At 37.6% G+C, this 22,544-nt stretch overlaps 1 protein-coding gene across 1 annotated transcript in view; it reads right to left on the reverse strand.

Annotated features, from left to right (window-relative positions):
- The window catches only part of LOC150107865 (ribosome biogenesis regulatory protein homolog), a 285,588-nt gene that overhangs the window by 17,128 nt on the left and 245,916 nt on the right, over positions 1 to 22,544 (reverse strand). The window contains exon 11 of the mRNA XM_090415397.1: positions 8,398 to 8,432. Within this exon, the coding sequence (XP_090271523.1) occupies positions 8,398 to 8,432 (35 nt within the window). The remainder of the gene's footprint in view (positions 1 to 8,397; positions 8,433 to 22,544) is intronic.

Raw genomic sequence — 22,544 nt, forward strand, 5'->3', positions numbered from 1 at the left:
TGCCTTTGATGCCATCTGTTCACACATCTAATCTTTCTCAGGACTCTCATATCTACGGTCTCTAGTCTTTCGTCAAGTGTTTTACTTCTGACCCAGCTCTCAGATCCATAAGTTAAAACTGTTTTGATCACTGTCTTGTATACAGATAATTTAGTGTTCTGACTAATTTCTCTCTTATTCCATATGAATTTATTCAATTGACTTCCCCCCATACCAGCTTTGCTGATTCTGTTGTCTATTTCTATACTGAATTTACCATCTTTAGTAAAAATCGTGCCTAAGTAGCTGAAATGTTTTACCTGTTCCACAGGTTCTCCATTCACAACAATTCTACCTATTTTCATTGTCTTTGTCTTTTTATTGCTGACCTTCATACCATATCTATTACAACAGTTATTCAATTTAGTCAGAGAACCTTGCAGACTAGTAGCGGATTTATTTAGAACTATAACATCATCCCCATAAAGCAAAGAGCTGACATTAACATCTCCAATTTTTATATCATGTTTAATACCACTTTCCTTCATAATGTGATCCATATAGATAGTGAATAACAGAGGGTAATGTACATCCTTGTCTCACACCAGATTTAACATTAAACCATCTTCCTATACTTCCTTCAGTTTTAACTGCTGACTTACAACTCAAATAAAGACTAAGTATTGCTTGATATAATGCCCCATTGACACCATATAACTGTAGCGTATTGAATAGCTTCTCTCTTAGCACCATGCCATATGCCTTTTCCAAATTGACAAACCTTAAATACAGATCTTTGTTATATTCCCATGCTTTCTCGACCATTTCTCGTAAAGTGAAGATCTGATCCTGACAGCCTCTATTTGGCATGAATCCAGCTTGTTCTTCATCCAACTTTCTTCCACAATTCCTCTCAATTGTTTCTCAAGTATAGTTGCATAGATCTTGTCAGGAACACTTAGTAGGGAACCTCTGTAATTCTCACATTCAGTTTTATTTCCCATTTTATATATGGGTACTATGAGAGCTCTAATCCAATCATCGGGAATTCGTCCCTCTGTCCAGGCTTTCTGAACTATGTAGTGCAGCCACTGTAAGACTTTTATACCACCATACTTCAGCATTTCTGGTCGAATATCATCAAATCCTGCTGCCTTTCCACATTTCAAGTCTTTGATGGCTTTTTCTATTTCAAGTATGGATATGTATTCCTGACTGCATGCCTGGTCAGTGATTTTTAGCACTGTGCTGTCATCACTGCTTGTTAGCAATTTTTCGAAGTAATTACTCCATACTTCAAGGATATCTTTTTCTCCCGTTTTCATGTCACCTTTATCATCTCTAAATTCTTTTACAGCACCCTTTCCTCCATTCCTAAGCTTCTTCAACAACCTCAAGAACATTTTGCCACCTTCTTGACATTTATTTTCTATATTCTTCCCAAAGTCCTCCCATGACTTTTGTTTAGCTAGTTTTACACCATGTTGAGCATTCTTGAATTTGTCTCTGTATTCTCTAAGAGCACAAGCTGACTTATTTGCAAGGAACTTTTGATATGCTTTCTTCTTTTCCTTCACTGCCTCTTTAACTTCCTATGTCCACCATGGAGTTCTAATTTTTCTGTCTTTGCAGACAACTTCACCACCTGCCTCTCTAGCTGAATCAATCAGGGTTTTCTTCAAGGCTTGCCACTGAATCTCCAAGGTTTGTTTCCTGTTCTCAAACTCTTTCATTTTTTCTTCAATAATCTTTGTGTATTTTAGTCTACAGTTCACATCTGAGAGCTGCTCAACTTTTATTTGCTTTAAAACTTTCTTACATGTTATTCTTTTCAATATGAAATTCAATTTTATCCTGCTCAAGACTAAATAGTGATCACTTCCAATTTCAAATCCTCTGTACACTCTGGTGTCCTGCACCAGGGAGAAGACATCACTATCAACAATAACATAGTCAATGAGACTTTGCGTCTTCTCTCCATGTGAATTTGTGCACATTTTTATGTTGGAACATGGTGTTAGCAATAACCAGTCCATGTCCTGAGCAGAAATCCAACAGATATTTGCTATTATTATTAGCTTTTTTTTTTTCCAAATTTTCCCAAAATATTTTTGTATGTCTCACAATCATTTCCTACTCTGCTATTTAGATCCCCAACAAATACCAACTTTTCCTTTTTCATTGTGTCAGTTGCTTTCTCTAAAGCCTCAAAAAATTCCTCCAGTTCTACCTTAGTAGAAACTTCTGTGTTACTATAGGCACAAATAAGTCTCGTTGTCCAGTTCCCATTCTCACATTTGCCCACATTACTCTACTTGAGACTGGCTGCCATTCAAGAAGATTAGCCTCGTATTTTGTGTTGAATACTATGGCTACTCCTTTTTTTCCTTGATTGTCATTGCCTGAATATAATATTTTGTATTTATTGCTCAGAAAGATCTCACCAGTTTTTGTCTTTTTTGTTTCAGTCACCCCTATTATGTCGATCTGGTACTTATCTAATTCCTCAGCTATCTAATGCCATTCAGGCTTCTTATGTTGATAGTACCGATCTTTAACTCTGGTGATGTTGAGTTGGGGTGTGTTTTCAGATTTGTTCCAGTAGCTGAATTTTCGCTGATCGCCCTGGTTCCCTGGTGAAAACAACGGGGCCTTGTTTAACTGGGCCACTCCCCAGCCGGCATGAAATTTTGTCATGTTGTACCATCATTTTTTATTTTGGTTTAGCCAATAAGAATACAATTTGGTCGGCTAAATCTCAAATTGCTTGCCCATCCTCGTTCATTCAGTATCCAAGTAAATACCCATCAGGGTGCACCACAAGAAGGTGATGATTGGACATTAGGTCAGAAGCCCTGGTCAGTTCTCCGCATAATTCAGAGGGATTGGTTTATCACATTCTGTTTTATTCCCTATTTGTAAAATAAGAAGTATGAGAGCTCTACTCCCGACATCTGGAATTTAACCTTCTGAAAGGTTAAATTCCAGATGTTGAGAATTTATACCTCTGTTTCTTATCACTTTGCCACAAATTAGCTACTAAAAGTGCTTGTCCACATGCAATACATAGCCTCTCGCAGTCAGGTCATCACCACCTTCCAGCAGTATTGCCTGTTTCCACATCTGACAAACCTGTCAAGCATTGCCGACTAAACCTCTAGGTGGTACCATCTTGCTTATTGGAGACCTGAAGTGGCTGCAGTCATGTTTGATCAGTAGAGCAAGGGTTCAGGTTTCTGTCCCCCTACTCTTTTCCCACATGCAGTGAGAGATACCCTCAACAACAAACCAATCGCATGTTGGGGGACCTGGATCCTCCTCGATTCAAGAGTACAGCAGTAAAACAGTTCCGCAGGACGGGTGATGGGTAGTGCATGGGACTGGACAAGTTAGTAATGAATCTGGAGGCTTCTTAATCAGCTAGTGTCAAATTCTGCAGCCATGTATATCGCCAGTTTGTGACTGGAGAGAGACCAAAACAGTGACTGCAAGGGAACTGTCAAGGCCACGCATGGACAGTAGACTCAGTTCCCTCTGTATGGTAGATATGTTTATCACCTCTCACTGTATGCCCCAGTTCTTTTTTTATCACTTCCTCACCACATTCAATGGATCACACCCAAAAGGAAATGCGATGTTATTGTGGATCACAAAAATTCTCCCGTAAAAATAGTTAAAAGAAACAAAAAAAAAAAAAAAACAATATTAATTCTAACCAGAAAAAAAAAGTTTCCACATCCACTTAACCAACATCTTTGATCTAAAAAGCAATATAAACAATGTACACCACCACTACACCTACAGTCATCTAACTGGCAACCTCAACAACCACTGTCCACCTTAACTGCCCGAACTACACATTACACAGTTCTTTCCACCACAAGGGAAGAACTTGTGCATTCATCAGAACTGACACCTCGAATCCCTATTGTTTGATCTGCTTTGGCTCAAAATTCCCTACCAAATAAACCTGCCCTTTTCATGTGCTCTCTTTATCGCCCTGCAAACTCTCCATTTACCACTCTGACCTCCTCAACACTCCCTCTCTAAAGCTTGAGAGAGATACACATATTGGCTTCCCCTATCCTGTTTCAATGATCAAGCAGGCAGGGGTGCCAAGGTGTTTGCCATTAGTAATGACCTATCACAGAATCATTAATCACCCTATCAGAATAGCTGACAACCCCCCACTAATTTGCCAACAGACTTGATCTCTTCCTAACAAGAGCTCCTTCCAAGTACTGTGGACATCAATTCTCCTCTTTAGCTCAGAACACAACCTCATACAAGTCTCCTTTACCACAGAACCACCAGTTCTCAATCTTGTATCCTTTGGCACTACAAGAGCATCAAATGGGATGACTTCTGTAACTACTATTCCTCCTTTCCATAGTGCATCTACTTTTTCAGGATCTGATCCAAATACCTATTCAGACTGAATAACAGAAAACAGAAATTCTCACAGGGATGAAGGCTTTCATTCCACTCCAAATTCACAGCCAACATCCAAGCCTTGGTTCTTAAAAAGTGTGGCAACGCAGTAAAAGAAAAACTTCTGCATACCACGAATGGCTCAAGGCCAAAACTCCAGCTGCTCATACTGCCTATGCTACAGCAGTAAAAGGATCATCACCAAATCCAAATCAGACTTTGAATGGACCAAATGCTGAAAACTTGCATTCTGTCCAAAGGCCAGTTGCTCCTTCTGGTCTTCTTGCAAAGGCCACTGGGTTCAATTTTTGCACACCCGGGTTTCCACCACTCTCAAATCTGGATGGTACTGTTGTTACCTCACCTCAAGACTGACTTACTGACATCTCTCTCTTCTCTTTTAATTCCTGCACTGATGACCTGGGCAAAGTTCTCTCCATTCCACCCAGAACAGCTCTTTCCATGTCACCCACAGTCTTCTGCCAGAAAGAAATCTGAAGAATCCTTAATAACCTGAACACAAATAAGGCATCTAGTCCTGATGATATCCCACCTATTGTGCTAAAAAAAATAGTGCCTCAGAACTAACACCTACTCTTGCCTCTTCAATCTGTCCTATTCAACTGACATCTACCCTACAACTATCCAGCCAATATCAAAGAAAGGTGATAAAAGTCAACCAACGAACTACCGTCCAACTGCTCTCACTTCTCTGTTCTCTCTAAAATTGTAATACTAAATTTATACAGACATCAAGGAATGAATACAAGTTATCTTTGACTTCTACAATTACATGAGGTGCTCAAAGTCGTTACAATTAGCATCCAGACACTTATTACGGTGAACTACTGCTTGGGCAATGTTGGCCAAAGTGTCCAGTGGGATTGCTGTGAATGCTGTTTCAATTTCTTTCTGAAGAGCCACCAGTGTATCTGGTTTTCTATGATACACTACATCCTTTAGAAGCAACAAAAGATCCATAGAGTATCACATGTTAGGGCACAAACATTAACTTTTAGACTGTCTTGAATGTTGAATCACCATGTGTATTTTCAGAATGACATAGTATAGATGTTATGTTATTCACTTATCTGGATGCATTCAGTGAAACATGCTATTGATTGTAATATTGCATCGTCCTTGATACAGGTGATCACGTCCATGCAAAATGTTTAGCATGCCACTGTTGTTTGGTGTCTACACCAAAGCATAAATGCCTTAGTGAAAAGTTTTACTGCAAAATTTGACACAGCAACACAACCAAATGAGGTCTCATATCTAGAACCATTAGTATAGATGGCAAGAAATCAGAGTGAGCTGCTCTATGTGCATTAAACAGCTGCAGATAGACAGATGATGAAGTATAACATTCTGTAGCACACACACACACACACACACCAAAGGAATGTGTGGCAGTTTGATGTGTATGATATTCAACTTCCCGCTATAGAAAACAGATCCCAGTCCATGTAGGATGCTCTGGAAGAGATCTTATTTTTAGGGAATAGTTAAGAGGATTTGACTTTTTAGTTTAAGTGAGATAGCTGGTTCATTTGCTTCAATGTAAAGACTTTGGGTAAGCAATATGTGAAAAGCACCAATAGCAATCCATATACCATGATGGTGGCGAATAAGAACCAACCATTGCAGGCTACCTTGCAGAACCATAGCCTTGAGACCCATAATTCAACTTTGAATATATAAGCACACAATAAAGATGAACCAATGAAGATTGATCTGCACTCAAATCAGTAAAGGATAGAGTGTGAAAGATAGTCAATGCTTTTTTGCACTTTTCCTTAAGATGACAAATGTGTGTAAGCAATGTTAAGTTTTCTGTCAATGTTCTTTGGATGAGTCCAAAGAACTTGGCCTCTGGTGCTACTGGAATAATACTTTGTCCCATTCTCATATTGGGACCTGGATGTTGAATACATTTGCAGAAGACATGTAAAGACAGTTTTTTCTGCTGAAAACATGAAGATATGATAGAACATACTAAGAATCCACAAAGAGACATGATCAATTGCTTGTTAAAATTGTCTTTCAATGACCCTCATATTACAGGAGTGACAGAAAATTGTGAAGTCACTGACATAAAGAGCACTGCCTACTGTGGAAGGAAACTATTCAGTTATTAAGTAACTTTGATAGTAAACAGGGTCACACTAAAGACGGATCCTTGAGGAACACATTCTTCTTGATATGAGTAGATAACATGTTTCCCATTCGAATTTGAAAAACTCAGCTGGATCATTTCAGGAAAGTTTCTTATACATGTTTCTAAACGGATCAAATGGTCCAATATTGAACGATGTTTATGAAAACAACACCGTGTATTGTAAAAAGGTTTGCTGCTTTCTAGTACTATAGAAGCCATGCATTCACAACTTTTTCCAAAATCTTACAAAGACAGCTGGTAAGAGCAATAGGGCAATAATTGTTTGCTTGCATTGAATTCTTTCCCAGTTTTGGAATAGCAATGACAATTGATAGCACAGATGCCAAGAATCCAGAAACTCTTCCTGTGTTATCCTATTATATAGTAAGGGAAGGAGATCGATAGAAGATGGGAGATGATGTTTTATTATCTCATAATGGATGTCATCAGGACCTACTGCACTATGGTGAGACAATACAAGAGATCGTTTTAGTTCCTCCTAAATGAATGGGATATGAGCATTCTGAGAAAGATTAGGGGAGTGAAAGGATAACATTAACAGCAGAATAATATCAAAAATGAAGATATTAAGAAGGAACTAGACATTGTTAGCATTCAGGAAAGTGGGAGATTGGCTATAAGGTGGTAGGGTCACTTTAAGAAAAAAGGTTAAGGAAGCAGGTGTTTGATGCCAAGATGGCAAAGAAAAAAAAACCCCAGAGAAAGACAAAGTTCTATATGGAGTGATTCACTCAAAAGTGCCTTAGAAGAATGAAATGTTAGATATGACAATATTAGAGTGCCTCCAAATAATAATTTGAACGAAAATTACTTATAAGAAATTATTAATAATGTAAACAATCATGTAGCGCTTTCATAGTAGCCTGAACAGTCCTTGAGGGTACATAGGGCATGAAGGATGATGAAGTTACTTAGGTTTCTTAGAGATGATGAAGTCATGAAAGAGGATCAAGAAGAAAGTAAGTGACCAAGCAGGTGGTGGTTTGCAGAATGCTTCTAACAAGAATAAATTGATGGCTTGTGGATTGCAAGTTGGTTAATAGGTGGAAGAGAATGAATTTGATAGAAATGTATGTTATACTAAAATGTGTTTTATACAATTGGTGAAGAAACTTTTCATTACATGAAAAATTTCAACTGGCAAATTTTCAAATTTTGCACAGATCAACAATGTATAGATACTGAGAATCCTGTTATCAACTACAATTTTGCACAAATTGTTCATACGACTACGAGATAACCCTAAACCACTCTACAAACACTGTCTCTTCCTCACCATGACAGACGTTCTTATGTTGACAATACTGTTAGTAGAGCTAATCTCAGGTGGTTAATAGGTGGAGCTTTCCTCTCCCATTAAACAGAATGGGAGAGGAAAGATAAGCAAAACATGTGTTCTCTGTCAGGTTGGCAGGAAAAAGACATAGAGGATGACCAAGATATAGGTGGATTGATACAGTAAAATGTGCCTTAGAAGAGAGAAATATAAGATCTGATAATGCTGGAATCTTGACAGTTAAGAGATTGATTTGGAGGAAAATTGTAGATAGGAAGTGAGTGGTGACGTAAGTTTTTCACGGAGTACTATAATATCCTGTACACCTCTTGAGGATACATGTCAGGAATTTGATGATGACATTACACAAGACACTATAATAGTTGCTTCCTCTTATCTAACCCTCATACCACCCACTTATTTAATGAATATCCATTATAATTATATCTATGAGAAATATCCAGAGTACAAATGCTTTAAAAGATAACAATAAAAAATATATATTCAAAACTGTTCAGTGTTTACTTACTTGGATTGTTCATTATGGATATATGTATTCACAGCCTATAAACACAAATTATTAATATTAATATATCATAAAATTACATAATCTCTTTAATAAACTAATACATTTTAGAACACAAATAGACAAAATATTTTCAATTATAAAGTGATCTTGAGCATAATGCTCACACTTACATAAATCACAGCTAAAAGCAGACAGAACATATTATAGCTAAGACAATGTTGACATAAGAAAATAAATTTAAAAATTATTTCTAGAAGTGGAAGAGGTCTTATCGCACTGCTTTGCTCATTAGAGGCAGGAAGTGGCTATTGCCATGTTCCTGAGATATAGAACCCCCCCCCCCCCCTCTCTCTCTCTCTCTCTCTCTCTCTATATATATATATATATATATATATATCACTTAATCTCTTCACATCTACTCTGGACAGCATCATTTGAAAAATTGACATGAAAGGTGGAATAAACATTGATGGTGAGATGTTAAATATCCTATTATTTGCCGACGATATGGAATTAATATCTCACTCCCTAGAACTATTAGAATCAATGCTGAATGACATAAGCTGAAACTATCAAAAAATTGGATTAAAAATACATCCAGACAAAACAAGATGGTTGAAAAACGAATACACAATCACTCTAGAATCCTACACCATCGACAAAGTTGAAGATTACATCTACCTCAGACAGTCCATAAAAATGAATAACAACTTATCAAAAATGAAACAGCAAGGAGAAAAAGAGCTGCTTGGATAGCCTTCAACAAAATAAAATCAACAATCAACAATCAAAACATAGATATAGAAATAAGAGTCCACCTTTTCAATAATCACATTCTACCAGCATTAACTTATGGCAGTGAAACATGGAACACAACTTTGAAAGAAGAATAAAGCTTAATAACAACTCAACTCATGCAATAGAAAGAAGAATGTGCAATATAAATAAAACAGATCACGTAAGACACACAGAAATCAGGAGACATCTAGACTCAAAGATGTAATAAAAGCAATCTACAATAGCAAAAGTAGATGGGCAGGACATCTCGCCAGAATGAGAGACAACAGATGGACAGAGTAACAAATTGGTATCTGAGAGAGAGATACCAAACAGAAACCTGAAAGACCAGCCTTAAGGTAGGAAGACCCAATGATTAAGAAAGTTCGAAGAAAATGGAGAAGAAAGGCCCAAGACAGGAATACCTGGACTCTTTACACCCTGCAGTCATGGAGAAATCCTGACTGAAATCACAGCTCCATCAAGGTAATATATTATTATTATTATTATTATTAATGTAATATTATTAATCACATTTATTAACTTTGAAAAAAGCATTTGACAAACTCAAAAGAAGCATTTTATTTAACATATTAAAAGAAAGACAAATACCAAATAATATTCTAAAAGCTAACATAAGGAGTCTGATAGGGATGTCCCCCTTTCAGCAACTCTTTTTAATATTTACCTAAATGAAATAACAAAATGGAATAAAAATTTCCATCAAGGTATTAAACTTTCTCCTACTGTGAACTTAAACACTCTCCTTTTTGCCAATGACCAAATAATAATTACAAATTCGGAGATAACTTACACAAAGATATTTTAAATTTAAATGAGATAACCAAAGTTTATGGAATGATAATATCAACAGAAAAATAAAAAAACAATGACATTTAAAGGACAAGATCCAGTAAGAACTAAAATAGTAATAGATAACAAGAATTGAGAACAGGTGAATTAATTTAACTATTTATAATGTATGATTACATATGAAAATGAAAAATATATAAACCTAAAAATTGCAAAATATTTAAAAATAACAGGTGTAATAAGTCTATATTGAAACCTAATCTGAGCCCTACCACTCCTATTTTATAGAAGTGAAATCTGGACAGTAAAACAAAAAGTCAAACAAAGATCAATAACAGCTGAAATGAAGTTTATGAGAAAAACTGCAAAGTATACTCTATTTGATCATAAAAGAAATGAAGAAATTTTAAACCAGGAATCAGTAATATAAAAAAATTAAAAAATATAAGCAAAAATAAATGGAACATGTTGAAAGAATGAAAACAGAAAGATTACCAAAACAAGCCTTAAATTATAAACCATTAGCAAAAAGAAAACCAGGATGTCCTCTTAAGAGACTCAATTATGACTTCTAAGGCTGGAACAGGCCTAAATCCTTGACAAGCATGAAGATGATGATGATTATTATTATTATTATTAAGAGAGATCTCCAGGGATTAAGGAACTCACTGAGGGAGGCCACATATTACATACACCAGCTATCATACTTATTCTTGAATTCATTCACACTACTTGCACTCACAACATCCAATGGCAATCCATTCCAATCATGCTGCACCCTATCAGAGAAAACTTTTGCCCTAACCCCCTTCTTAGCGGCTGTCATTCTCAACTTCTAAGGATGCCCTCTTGTCCTTTCCCCACTCTCAAAAATTAAAAAATTCCATCAACTGAAATCCTCTATGACCCTTTCAGAAGTTTGTCAGTCTCAATCATATCACCCCTCTTTCTCCAGTTTGCTAGTGTCTGCCATCTACAAATTCTCAACCTGTCTTCATAATCAGTATTCCACAATCCTGATATCATTTTTAACACTCTCCTTTGCACTCTCTTGAACATATCAGAATCACAATAGAAACCAGGACACCAGACTTGTGCATAATAGTCCAAGTGAGGTCTTATCAAGGACTTGTAAAGAGGAAAAATGACATCCTTATCTTTACATGTGAATGTTCGTTTCAGCATTGCAATTATCTTTTGAGTTATATTTGCAATCTTTGCTACATAGCCCATGAACTTCAACTTTGTATCTACTAGATTCCTTGCCTCATCAGTTTCTTCAGGCATAATCCCACAAATATAATACGACATTGGATATCTAATCACACTGACGTGAATGGCTTTACATTTACTGACATTGAATTGACATCCATTTTCCATGCCACAATTCCAGCTTATTCAAATCATTCTACAAGTACCGCATATCAGCAGCATTCCTGATAACCTTACCTATCTTTGCATTCATCAGCAAATAGCTGATGATGCAAAGTATGTCACTTATCAAATCCTTTCCAATATCATTAATGTGTAGATTGAATAACAGTGGACCAAGCATTGATCCTTGTGGTACATGACTGGTTACTTTAAATCTTGCACACTCACATCCCCCATATACCACTTTTTGATATCTGTCAGTCAGCCATCTTATCCATGCTAATATTCTATAATCCAAACTCATATTCTCCAATTTACACAACAGTCTACTATGGTGTATTCAGTCAAAAGCCTTAGCAAAATCCCAAAGTGTCATGGTGTATCCATTCCCCTTGTCTAGTTCAATGGTAACATTGTTATAGAATGTGAACAAGTTGCTAAAATGTGACCCGCCTTAGTAAATTCATTTTGCTCATTGCAAAGTAGAGATTCACTGTAAACCCATTTCTGAATGTGAGTCCTAAAAAATTTTTACAAAATCTTCACCACCATTCCTGAGACACTCATTGGTCAATAGTTGGATACATCAGTCTTTGCACCACCCTCGTGCAATGGAATTGCCATACATTCTTTCCATTCCTGGAGAATCTTCCCTGTTCTGAGACTCGTTTAAACAGCCTCATCTAAGGAATAGCCACTTCAGCTGAACACTCTTTTAGCACAAGTTTAAGACAATGAATAAGTGCTGATATCCAATCAGCACTTATTCATTGTCGAATTCTTATTCAGCTTGTGCAACAGCTCTAATACCTCTTCCTCATATACCTGAGTTTCTTCATCCAGTGAAGAGGTAGCAGTGAGGTGAATGTCGCATGCAACAGGTTGATAGCTTCTAACAAAATGGGCACTCATTAACTGAACAACCTCTTCTGCATCTGTAACCCTCATGCCATCTGCATTTAGAAGAATTGTTCTTTCATTTTCATTCTTTCGTCTACTTGCATCATCTCAATAGAATTCTTGTGGGTTGTCTTTAGCACACAGAGCCAGTTTCTTTTCATACTCATACTTTGCTTTCCATACAACAGTTGTGACAATTCTAGCCTGCTGCTTATAACGTTCATAATGCACATCATCCTTATACACACAGTATTCATTCCACATCATCATTTTCTTGAGTTCATGTGTGCTGTAACCAGGAGATCGAGAAGACAGTCTGGTTGCCAAGTCGCTCTATCTTTTAAACCACATCTCATTAACACAGCATCCAAGCTAAAAACAAGAAACAATATACTGCAAAAACTATGTGGAACAACTTGGGGAGCCTCAGCAAAAACGCTTCGCTGCACTGCTCTTGGCCTCATTTACTCTACAGCTGAATACTGCTCACCTGTATGGCTGAACAGCACCCATGTGTATTTGGTTGATGCCCAGCTTAACACCACTATGCACCTTATATCTGGAACTGTAAAATCAACCACAACCTACTGGCTCACAGTGCTAAGCAACATCCAGCCTCCACACATCCGCAGATCCAACTTTCTTCTCAGCAAAATCATGGAAATCCAAAATCTTCCAATCCATGAAGACATCCCACCCCTAGAAATAAACAAGCTAAAGTCAAGGCACCCTCCAATCTTAACAGTAAAAAATCTTGCAGAGACAAGCTTCAACATGAAGGAGAAGTGGAAAGAGTCCTGGTGTAACACTTCAACAGGGATCTTCCATGAATTAGTGGACTCAACAGATACCTTCAGGTTTTGACCTACCTCGGAAAACTTGGTCTGCCCTTAACCGAATCCGCACCAACCATGGCAGATGTGCAGACCACCTTTACAAATGGGGCATGATTGCCTCACCTAAGTGCGACTGTGGATCACCCTGCCAGACAATTAATCATATTATAGCAGAATGTGTCCTATGTGCATACAGTGGAAACCTGTTAGACTTCATCCATGCTACACCAAGTGCGGTCGACTGGATAATCAACCTAGACATTCAGTTGTAGCCTATTCTTGAGTTCTCTTTTATGACTGTATTATGTCTTCTTATTGTACATATGTCTATTACTATGTCCATATATATTAGGGATTAATGTAATGCAACTTTTCATGTTTGAGCCATACGCTAAATAAATAAATAAAATCATTTTCTTACGAATCTCTTGCTTAATAAGATTACACATCCATTTGACTCATATACTATTTATTCTTCGAACTCTCTGGACACGCTCTAATATCGCATCATTTAAGTATTGTTTAAATGCTTCCCAGGCACTGTCGATATTCTTTCCATCCAGCAACTGATCTCACTCCACTGAACTCAATATACTCCTCAGTTGGTCATGATTTCTTGCTTTGTAGTTCAACAGGTAACCTTTTCTGAATGGACCTCAAGTTCCTTCTGTCACATGCTGCTTTAGGAAGTTGTCCCTACAACAGCTCAATAAAGTCGTTTTCATTCATCTTATGAGATTTTACTGCTACCCAATCAATATTTGGATAATTAAAGTCTCCCATTATGATTACTCTATCCACTCTCATCTTTTTTTATTTGCTAATGCGTTCCTTCATCACTAGCAACTGATCCACCAGGTCTCTAACAATACCCCAGTATGTAATTGATGTTGTTAGATTCCATCTCACACTAGATGGCTTCAAATTCACTGACAAAAATACTGTTAGTAGTAGTACTATTACCATCATAGGCCTCAAATCTAACCGGATACAAGTCATCCAATATCATTAGCAGCATGTTCTCTCCTTTCCTATCCTCTCTATCCTTCCTAAAAATAGTGTACCCTTTACACTTGATACCAGTTAGTATGTCTGATTCTGATAGCCAGGTTTCACTAATGCCTACAACTGAGGTCTCAACATATTTACTAAGGTAACAAACTCTACCCCTTTGTTTCTGATACTCCTAGCATTCGTGTACAGACATAATAATAATCTACCTGCATGTTCTTTTATATACTCTTGTCTGCAGTCCACAGGACACAGCTGGACAACTTGTAGATCTCTATTCTTCTCTAGTGCCTTATATATGAAGACATCTTTGTACACATTTGATGGGTCTGAACCAGATGAACATAAAGCCGAAATCGTTCTCTCCTAGTCAACATTTCCATGACAAAGCCCATTCCCATCATTAGCACAGTTATATAACATTATTGCTCTTATACTCATTATTAGTTATTAGTTTTTCAAGACTTCTTATACCAAATGCATTCAGGTGTAGGCCATCCCTTTTATTCAAATCCATCTTCCCTCAAACTCACTTCGCACATCGAAAAACTCTCATCGATTCCTTCTAGACAGCCTACACATCAAATCGTCTGACATCATGGCCCTTCTTAATTCACTTTTATCATATTGAGGTAAAATACTGACAATTTTCACTTTCTGACTCTTCACTCTTCCAACAGCCCTTTTGTCCTCTCTCATACTGAACTTATCGCTAGTTAAGTCATTAGTACCTACTACAATTATGATATTGGTTATTTTTTGCTTTTCTGTTTTTGAATTGTTTCCTTTATATTCTTAATTTTCACTACAGGAAAACTTGCTCATCAATAGCATGTTTTATTATAGAGTCGGCATACCAAATAACTTCTTTCTTTTTACTAACACAAGGACGAACTAATTAAAAGCAATCCCCAGACCCAGCAACCAGAATCACTAACTCAGCCTCCCACTAATTCAAAACCTCACCCTATAGAAGAAACTACTCAAAATGGCCTTTCTCCACCTGCAGCCAGCCAAGGAGAAACAGAGTTCCCAGACGATGAGGAAACTGTATTTCCACATGACGACCTAGAAGAAGAGGAAGCTGAGGGCGAACTTCCTCACACTGAGGGTCCCCTAACCATGAAGCAGCTGTCATCCTTCATACAGAAAGTGCGAGGTTCTCCTCACAAACTAACTATAGCCCTTAAATACACCACAAGAATCCCGGAACTAATATCTCAACTTCAGGACCTACACTCGAAACTGAAATGTAAAAAGAGCAGAGCAGAGGTTAACAGGAGTAAGCGAATCGACTACCTAATTAATGGTCTACAAACACAGTACCAGGACCAATATTAGATTAAACTTACAATCAAACTTTCATAAATCATAATGTCTATAAGCCTTTTCTCTCTCAATGCAAGAGGATGTACCTCTGCTCTACGCAACAGAATAGTCTTTAACCAGGTACAAAAATATCATATAGATCTAATACTAATGCAAGAAACAAACATCAACTCCTCATCCAATTTATCCAGAAGATGGGCAGAGTGGCCTTATGACTTACAGCACTCTGCAACCCAACAACATCATGGAGCAGGAGTTAGCTTAGGTGTACATCATAGATCTCCCTACAAACTAAAAGTGATTGCTGATATACCAGGATATGCCTTGTATGCTCACATAATAGCACCCAACCATAATACCCTGCATGTGTTCAACATCTACATACCACAGCAGGATGCTCTGGCATCACAAATCCTGGATTTCGTTCAAAACCATCTGTCTAGTATAGACCAAGAACATGTCATAATAGCGGGAGACTTTAATTGCACTCTTGACCAAGAAAAAGACAGACTTCGGTGTGCTGAACATCGTAGCCAATTAATAAACAAACTTCAAACACTGGTAAACGATAATGAACTCATCGACGTCTTCCGGCATCAACATCCTGATAAGAAATCCTACACATGGAGGTCAGCAATCACAGCGACAAATAGGCCACTCTACCAAGCACGACTGGACAGATACTGCATTTCCAAACATACCATGCCTCTAGTCAGAAACATCTCACACATCCCTTCCTACATTTCAGATCATTGTTTCGTCAAGCTGCAACTTTCATTATCCTTGGAAGCATCCAAATCAGGAAGTGCCTACTAGATCTTCAACAATACTCTCCTGAAAGATCAAGATTATATAATAAACACTCAGGCTTTAATAACCAACCTCACTCACTCGAAAGTGGATACAGAACCAATGAAAACATGGTGGCCCCACCTAAAATCACGAATAAAATCCTTTACGCAGATCTACAGTCACCAGAAAAATCAACAGAAGAACATTAGAATCAGACAACTTGAAGAACAGCTCAAGTATCTCCCAGAAGAAAGCACTGAACATCATTCTGCCTTCCAAGCCATGCAAAGACAGGCAGAATTATCAGCAAAAGGTGCCCTACTTGGATCGCGGCATACACAAATAAATCTTTCAGACGCCCCCACAAAATATTTTTTCTCTTTGGAAAAAAAATGCCAGGCAGCAAATTCCATCTCTGCTATCAGACTTCAAGATGACAGCATCACAGAAGATCCAAGAAAAATCACCTCTGAAATCCTACAATACTACAAGAATGCATACAGCACTGCAGGAACATCCCATCATGCCATTCACGAAATGTTGAAAGAAACAAAAAAAATCTCTGCAACAGATCAGAACCACTTAGAAAAGAAAATCACGCTACATGAACTGAAAACCACATGCACATCCTTGCCAAAGAACAAATCTCCTGGCCTTGATGGTCTCACGTCAGAGTTTTTCCAAATCTTCTGGAATCAACTCGGACCACTTCTCCTCAAAACACTGCAAGAAGCCTACATCAATGGCCTCCCACAATCCGTCACGACCTCAGTAGCACGATTGATACCAAAGAAGGGAGACCACACGGATATCCGAAACTGGCGTCCAATCTCCCTAATTAATACCGATTGCAAAATAATTTCCAAAGTTATAGCAAACCGAATAAAGCCAACACTGCCTGAAGTTATTGGCCAACATCAAACGTACTCTGTCCCAGGAAGATCAATACATGATAACCTCCATTTAATAAGAGACCTCATCCACATCGCAAACAGCCAACATGAAGACCTAGCACTCGTCAGCCTTGATCAGGAGAAGGCTTTCGGCAGGGTAGAGCACAAATACCTTTATGAAGTTCTAAAGGCATTTGGCTATGGTCCTCTCATCATTGAAACAGTGCAATTGCTTTAGAGAGATGCACACTTCTGTTTAAAAATCAACAACACGCTCACTTGCACTTTGTCATTCTCTCGAGGGATCAAGCAAGGATGTCCCCTCTCTGGTCAATTATACACACTGGCCATAGAACCCTTCTTAAAAAGAATACACGACACCATCATCTCCAAACGAACCAGAATAATAGAACCACATCAAAAAATTACCTTACCAGCATATGCCGATGACGTCACTGTAATAGTACGAAATGAAGAAGAAATGACAGTAACCGAGGAAGCACACAGACTATATGCACAAGCCTCAGGGGCCAAATTAAATTCTGCCAAAACCACGGGCTTGCGGCCAGGCAGATGGAAGTCTAGAAATGATTCTCCGATCGAATGTACCTGGTCAAGCGAAGGACAAAGATACTTAGGTGTGCACCTTGGCAACACCAAAATATATAACACACTGAACTGGACACAGCTGCACAATCGTTTTAAACAGGTGCTAGGTAAATGGAACAGCGTTTGTTCCATGTCTTCACTTAGAGGAAGAGTACTAATAGTTAACCAGATGGCTGCGAGTGTCTTATGGCATACCCTCAAAGTACTCACACCTCCTGAAGAATTTCTCTACCACATTCAAAAGGAAATCAAACGTTTCCTCTGGAACAAAACTCACTGGACAACATACCCTCAACTCTGCAAGCCACTCAGCAAGGGAGGTCAAGGCCTGATTTCCCTTGAAAACAAGATTCGATCCTTCAGGATAATCCTCCTCCTAAAGACACTTCAATGCAATCACACTTATGTAACCACCTTCGATTACATCACGAAAGCATCCACCAGAGGACTTACACTTTCCACAATCCTCCGAATGGCCAGTCCTGCACCATCTCCTCCTAAACTACCTCCTTTTTACAAAGATGCTCTACAGCGATGGAAAAACACAGGACTCCATCACACACTCACAGGATCAACAGAGTCAGCTGTACTTACAGAACCACTATTTTCAAACAAAAACATCACAAGTCTCACAACTGGCCAGCCTTTTCTTTTCCCTACATGGAACTGGGCAGGAATAAGAGTCATAGGAGACCTCCTAACCCACACCCTAAAGTGGAAAGCATTCACAAGCTTACCAATGAATAACCCAAAAACTGAAAAGCAATATCAACAGTTGCACGCCTCCATTATAAAAGCCTATCCAGATATCGCTACACCTCAGGAAATCCGTATTCCTTCTAGAAACTGCTCGGGGCCAATATTTCATCTTGTACAATCTGAAGCCTCACTTCCAATTCATCCCTCCAACTACAAGAAAATATACCACTTCCTCATGTCAGTGTCCCCATCCTCACCATTCTTATATTCAGCCTTAACACTCTCATCTACAAGGCTGCATATACCACACAGTTTTCAGTGGGATCTGCCATATAAATCAAAATGTGCCAAACCAGATTCCGAAATACAGTGGAGACTATGGCATAACATCTTGCCAACTCCTTCAAAGCTCTATTTAAGCTAAGAGAAACGGAGCTGTGTCCATTCTGTGACGTTTCAGGCACCTTGGAACACACATATCTGACCTGCCCTGCAAACAAAGTGATAATCACCTATGCCCTGAATACCACCTCTAGCACCTGTAACTACACACACAGCCAAGAAGACTACTGGAATTTAGTCCACACAGAACAGACACAGAACATGCAATTTCATCTTCATCTGCGCTAAGGCCGTCATCTACAGCTTTTACCTAAAACAGACAAGAAGTAACCAGCACCCATCCATCACTGAAACTGCACAAACCCTCATGCACATCCTCCGTCAGAAACTAAAAAGCAGGCTTCTATTGGAACTTGAGCACTTCAAAGAAACAAGAACTGTCGCGAAATTCCTAGAGGAGTGGAATCCAACTGGTACCCTCTTCTGGATTGACGACGACAATGTGCTTCATCTGAATGATAACTCAGACTGAAACTGAACTGTTAATTTTGAATATTCATTTATATCTCTATTGTACACCCGAAAGGAAAATGTTTTTCTTTCTCTGTAAATATATACTTATAATATGTAAATAGTCATTGTTGCCTATCGTGTAATGTTTATTTTAACAAGTTAAATAAAAAAAAATAAAAAAAAAAAAAAAAAAAAAAAATATATATATATATATATATATATATATATATATCCTCTTCACTTTTACTTTCAGGTGGAGTTTCCCTATTCACACTCTTCATACCATAATTATTTAACTAGAGTACTTCCTCCATTTAAGGGTATTAGTATCATAGGAATGCTATGACATTTGGGCAGATGCCAAGAGTGCGAATGACAGAATATTTTACCAATTAGTCATATTGAAAAAGGTGCACACCTACGAATCAGCTGTGGGTTACAAAAATCTAGCTATTCTTCTGCAGGACAGCAGTAAAGTGATTTCTACAGGCTCTAATAGTGAATAATCCTTCTGCTGCTTACTTTACCAGGTTGTGCATGGAGTGAGTCTATATACAGTAACTCGTGGGGTGCAGATACTGTGAAAGGACATGGATTGGATTCTGGGCATCCCACCGTTACCTTGAATCCTTCGGAACTGCTGACTGCGCTGATCTATACTACATTACTCACTACCAAAAAAAAAAAAAAAAAAAAAAAAAACTTGCAGACTGACTTTACCAACATACAATATCTTTTTTTTTTTTAGATATTCTTAAAGAACATTTGAGAAATTAATTATGGAAAAATTCACAACCAACAATTAACCAAATTCTGAAATTTTTAAAAACATTTTCACCAAGGAAATAATTTTGTGAAGATCTGAAGATAAATTAGCCATCACATTCTCCAGATCTGACAGCTCCAAACTTCTTTCTATGTGGTTACCTGAAGGAAAAAGTGTATGTGAACAAGTCCTAAACAATCCAGCTGAATGAGAACATTTTTGCAGAAATTAGGGCACTGAAGCAAGAAACGTTAACACTATCATGGAACATGCTGTAGAAAGAGCCCCCATTTTTGTGAAGCTGAAAATGTAAGGCATTTATGTGATGTGGTTTTTCATAACTAATAAACAAAAAATCTCCAGGTGGTATTTCATTATAAAAAAAAAAAAAAAATTAATAAACAAAATAGTTATTAATGCCATTCGTACGAAGAGCAGAACTTTGTGGATATGCCAGGTATGATATCCCATACTAAAGGCTATCAGACTTGGAATTCCTTTGTGTGATCTGCTTTGGCTCAAGATTTCCTTACCTCACTTTGCTGCCTTAATTTTACTAAATCCAATGACTTTACCAACCTATTTGACTATTTATATCTGCTTTGATCACATAGAGTCTAGTTATCCCAGTGAGATAATCTTCTTTAGTGATTTCAATTTCCACAATTCAGACTTGCTTCCCTTCTCCAACGTCACACAATACTGGTAAAGAAGTCAAATTGTTTGTTATCAGTTGATCGCTGTTTCTTTATTTAACAAAAATTATTAAATCATTACTGATGATTGAACACAAACCCATCAGAATTCCAATAATTCCTCACTGGTTAGAATCAAAAACTTCAGCAACTCACTGGGCTTAGACTATGGTTTGTAACAATTACAAAAATAATCATCTACAAATCCAAAGCGCACTTTTAAGGGCCAAATGCACAAAGCTTGGCTCCTGCTCAAGTGGCTGCTGAGCCTTCTGTTCCTTCAACAAGATCGTGGAATGCAACTTCTATCCTTCCATGTTTCAATCTATTTTGCATCCTGAATGGTGCAATGGTAGCATCTCTTATTGATACGATTGACCTCTCAGCATCAGTTTTTTTCCCTTTAAGTCTTGAACAGATAACCAAGAAAAATCTCCTCTGACATTTCACAAGAACAACATTAGAAAAGTATCTCAACTCTGCTAACTCGTTTGATAAGAGTGCCTTATGATAAACTACTTTTGAAACTGAGCAGAATGGGATGGCAGTCAGTTACTTAGAATTCTTGACAACTCACAAGAAGTTTTATGGTTGGTATCTGGAATGTCTGAACACGTCACAAAGGAGGTAAACTCAATCAAGTTACTACAATATGAACTCGCAGGCTATAAATAGTCTGTCATGGAGCTTTGTGAAATGACCACAAGCAGAACAGGTTACAGATGAGGGAAACCTTTTGCTTTATTCAAGGGCACAACAAGGAGGAGGAGGATATGGGAGTTGGCTTTTTGATTCATAAAACTGTCAAAAGATATGTGACAGATTTTAAACCTATAAAGAGCAGAGTAGCTCTCATTAGACTTAAAGGAAAACCAATACATGTCTATGCACCTATATGATTATATGACAAAGAGTGTATTAATGACTTCTACAGACAAATAAACTCAGTGATAAAACAAATTCCAAATAAAGACTATCTCATTGTTCAAGGAGACTGCAATGCAAAAACTGATATAGATAGTGGAAGAAATTCCCCCCCCCCCCCATTGTGGTGCATTTGGTTTTGGTGAAACCAATAAAAGAGGATACAAACTTATTGATTTTGTCATTCAAAATAATTTAACAATTACTAATACTCTGTATCCTCATAAAACCATCAAGAAAGTGGACATGGACTTCACCCAATGGATCTGCCCACTATTTAATTGATTATATACAACACACAAATCACACATAACCTCCTAAGACAAACTGATATTGGCAGTGATTACAACATGGTGCCATGAATCTAAAATTAAAACAAATAAAAGGTAACCAAAAACACAGACAAAGGTATAGTGTTGAGAAGTTGAAATCACCTCATATCAGAGAACAATATAAATCCCACATTACTAATTTCTTGAATACCTTCCTAAGAGAATTGAGAAGCATTGAAAATGAATACAAACTATTTTCCAAAGCAATTTTAGAAGCAGCTGATACCATAATAGGAAAAGCTTGAAAGATAATCAAACCCCAGATTACAGAAGACATTTCATAACTATGTGAACCAAGTAGGACTTTAAAATCCAGTATAAATCAAGGATAACGATAGCAGGGATAATAAGAAATAAAATTAAAACAGCTAAATAGTGAATTAATGGACTGCATCTATTATGCCAGGCTTTTAGTCTGGCTTGTAGTTTGTTAGGGCAGCACACATAAGATGTTGATTTATGAGTCATGAATGGTGCTCTGACTTGATAAATTTCATAGAGATATAGAGTCAAAAGTTGTGAATCACTTTTTTCATAATAAT

The sequence above is a fragment of the Typopeltis vanoorti genome, chromosome 3, assembly GCF_054136105.1.
Source record: "Typopeltis vanoorti isolate ZY-2024b chromosome 3, IOZ_Tvanoo_1.0, whole genome shotgun sequence".
Taxonomy (NCBI): domain Eukaryota; kingdom Metazoa; phylum Arthropoda; class Arachnida; order Uropygi; family Thelyphonidae; genus Typopeltis; species Typopeltis vanoorti.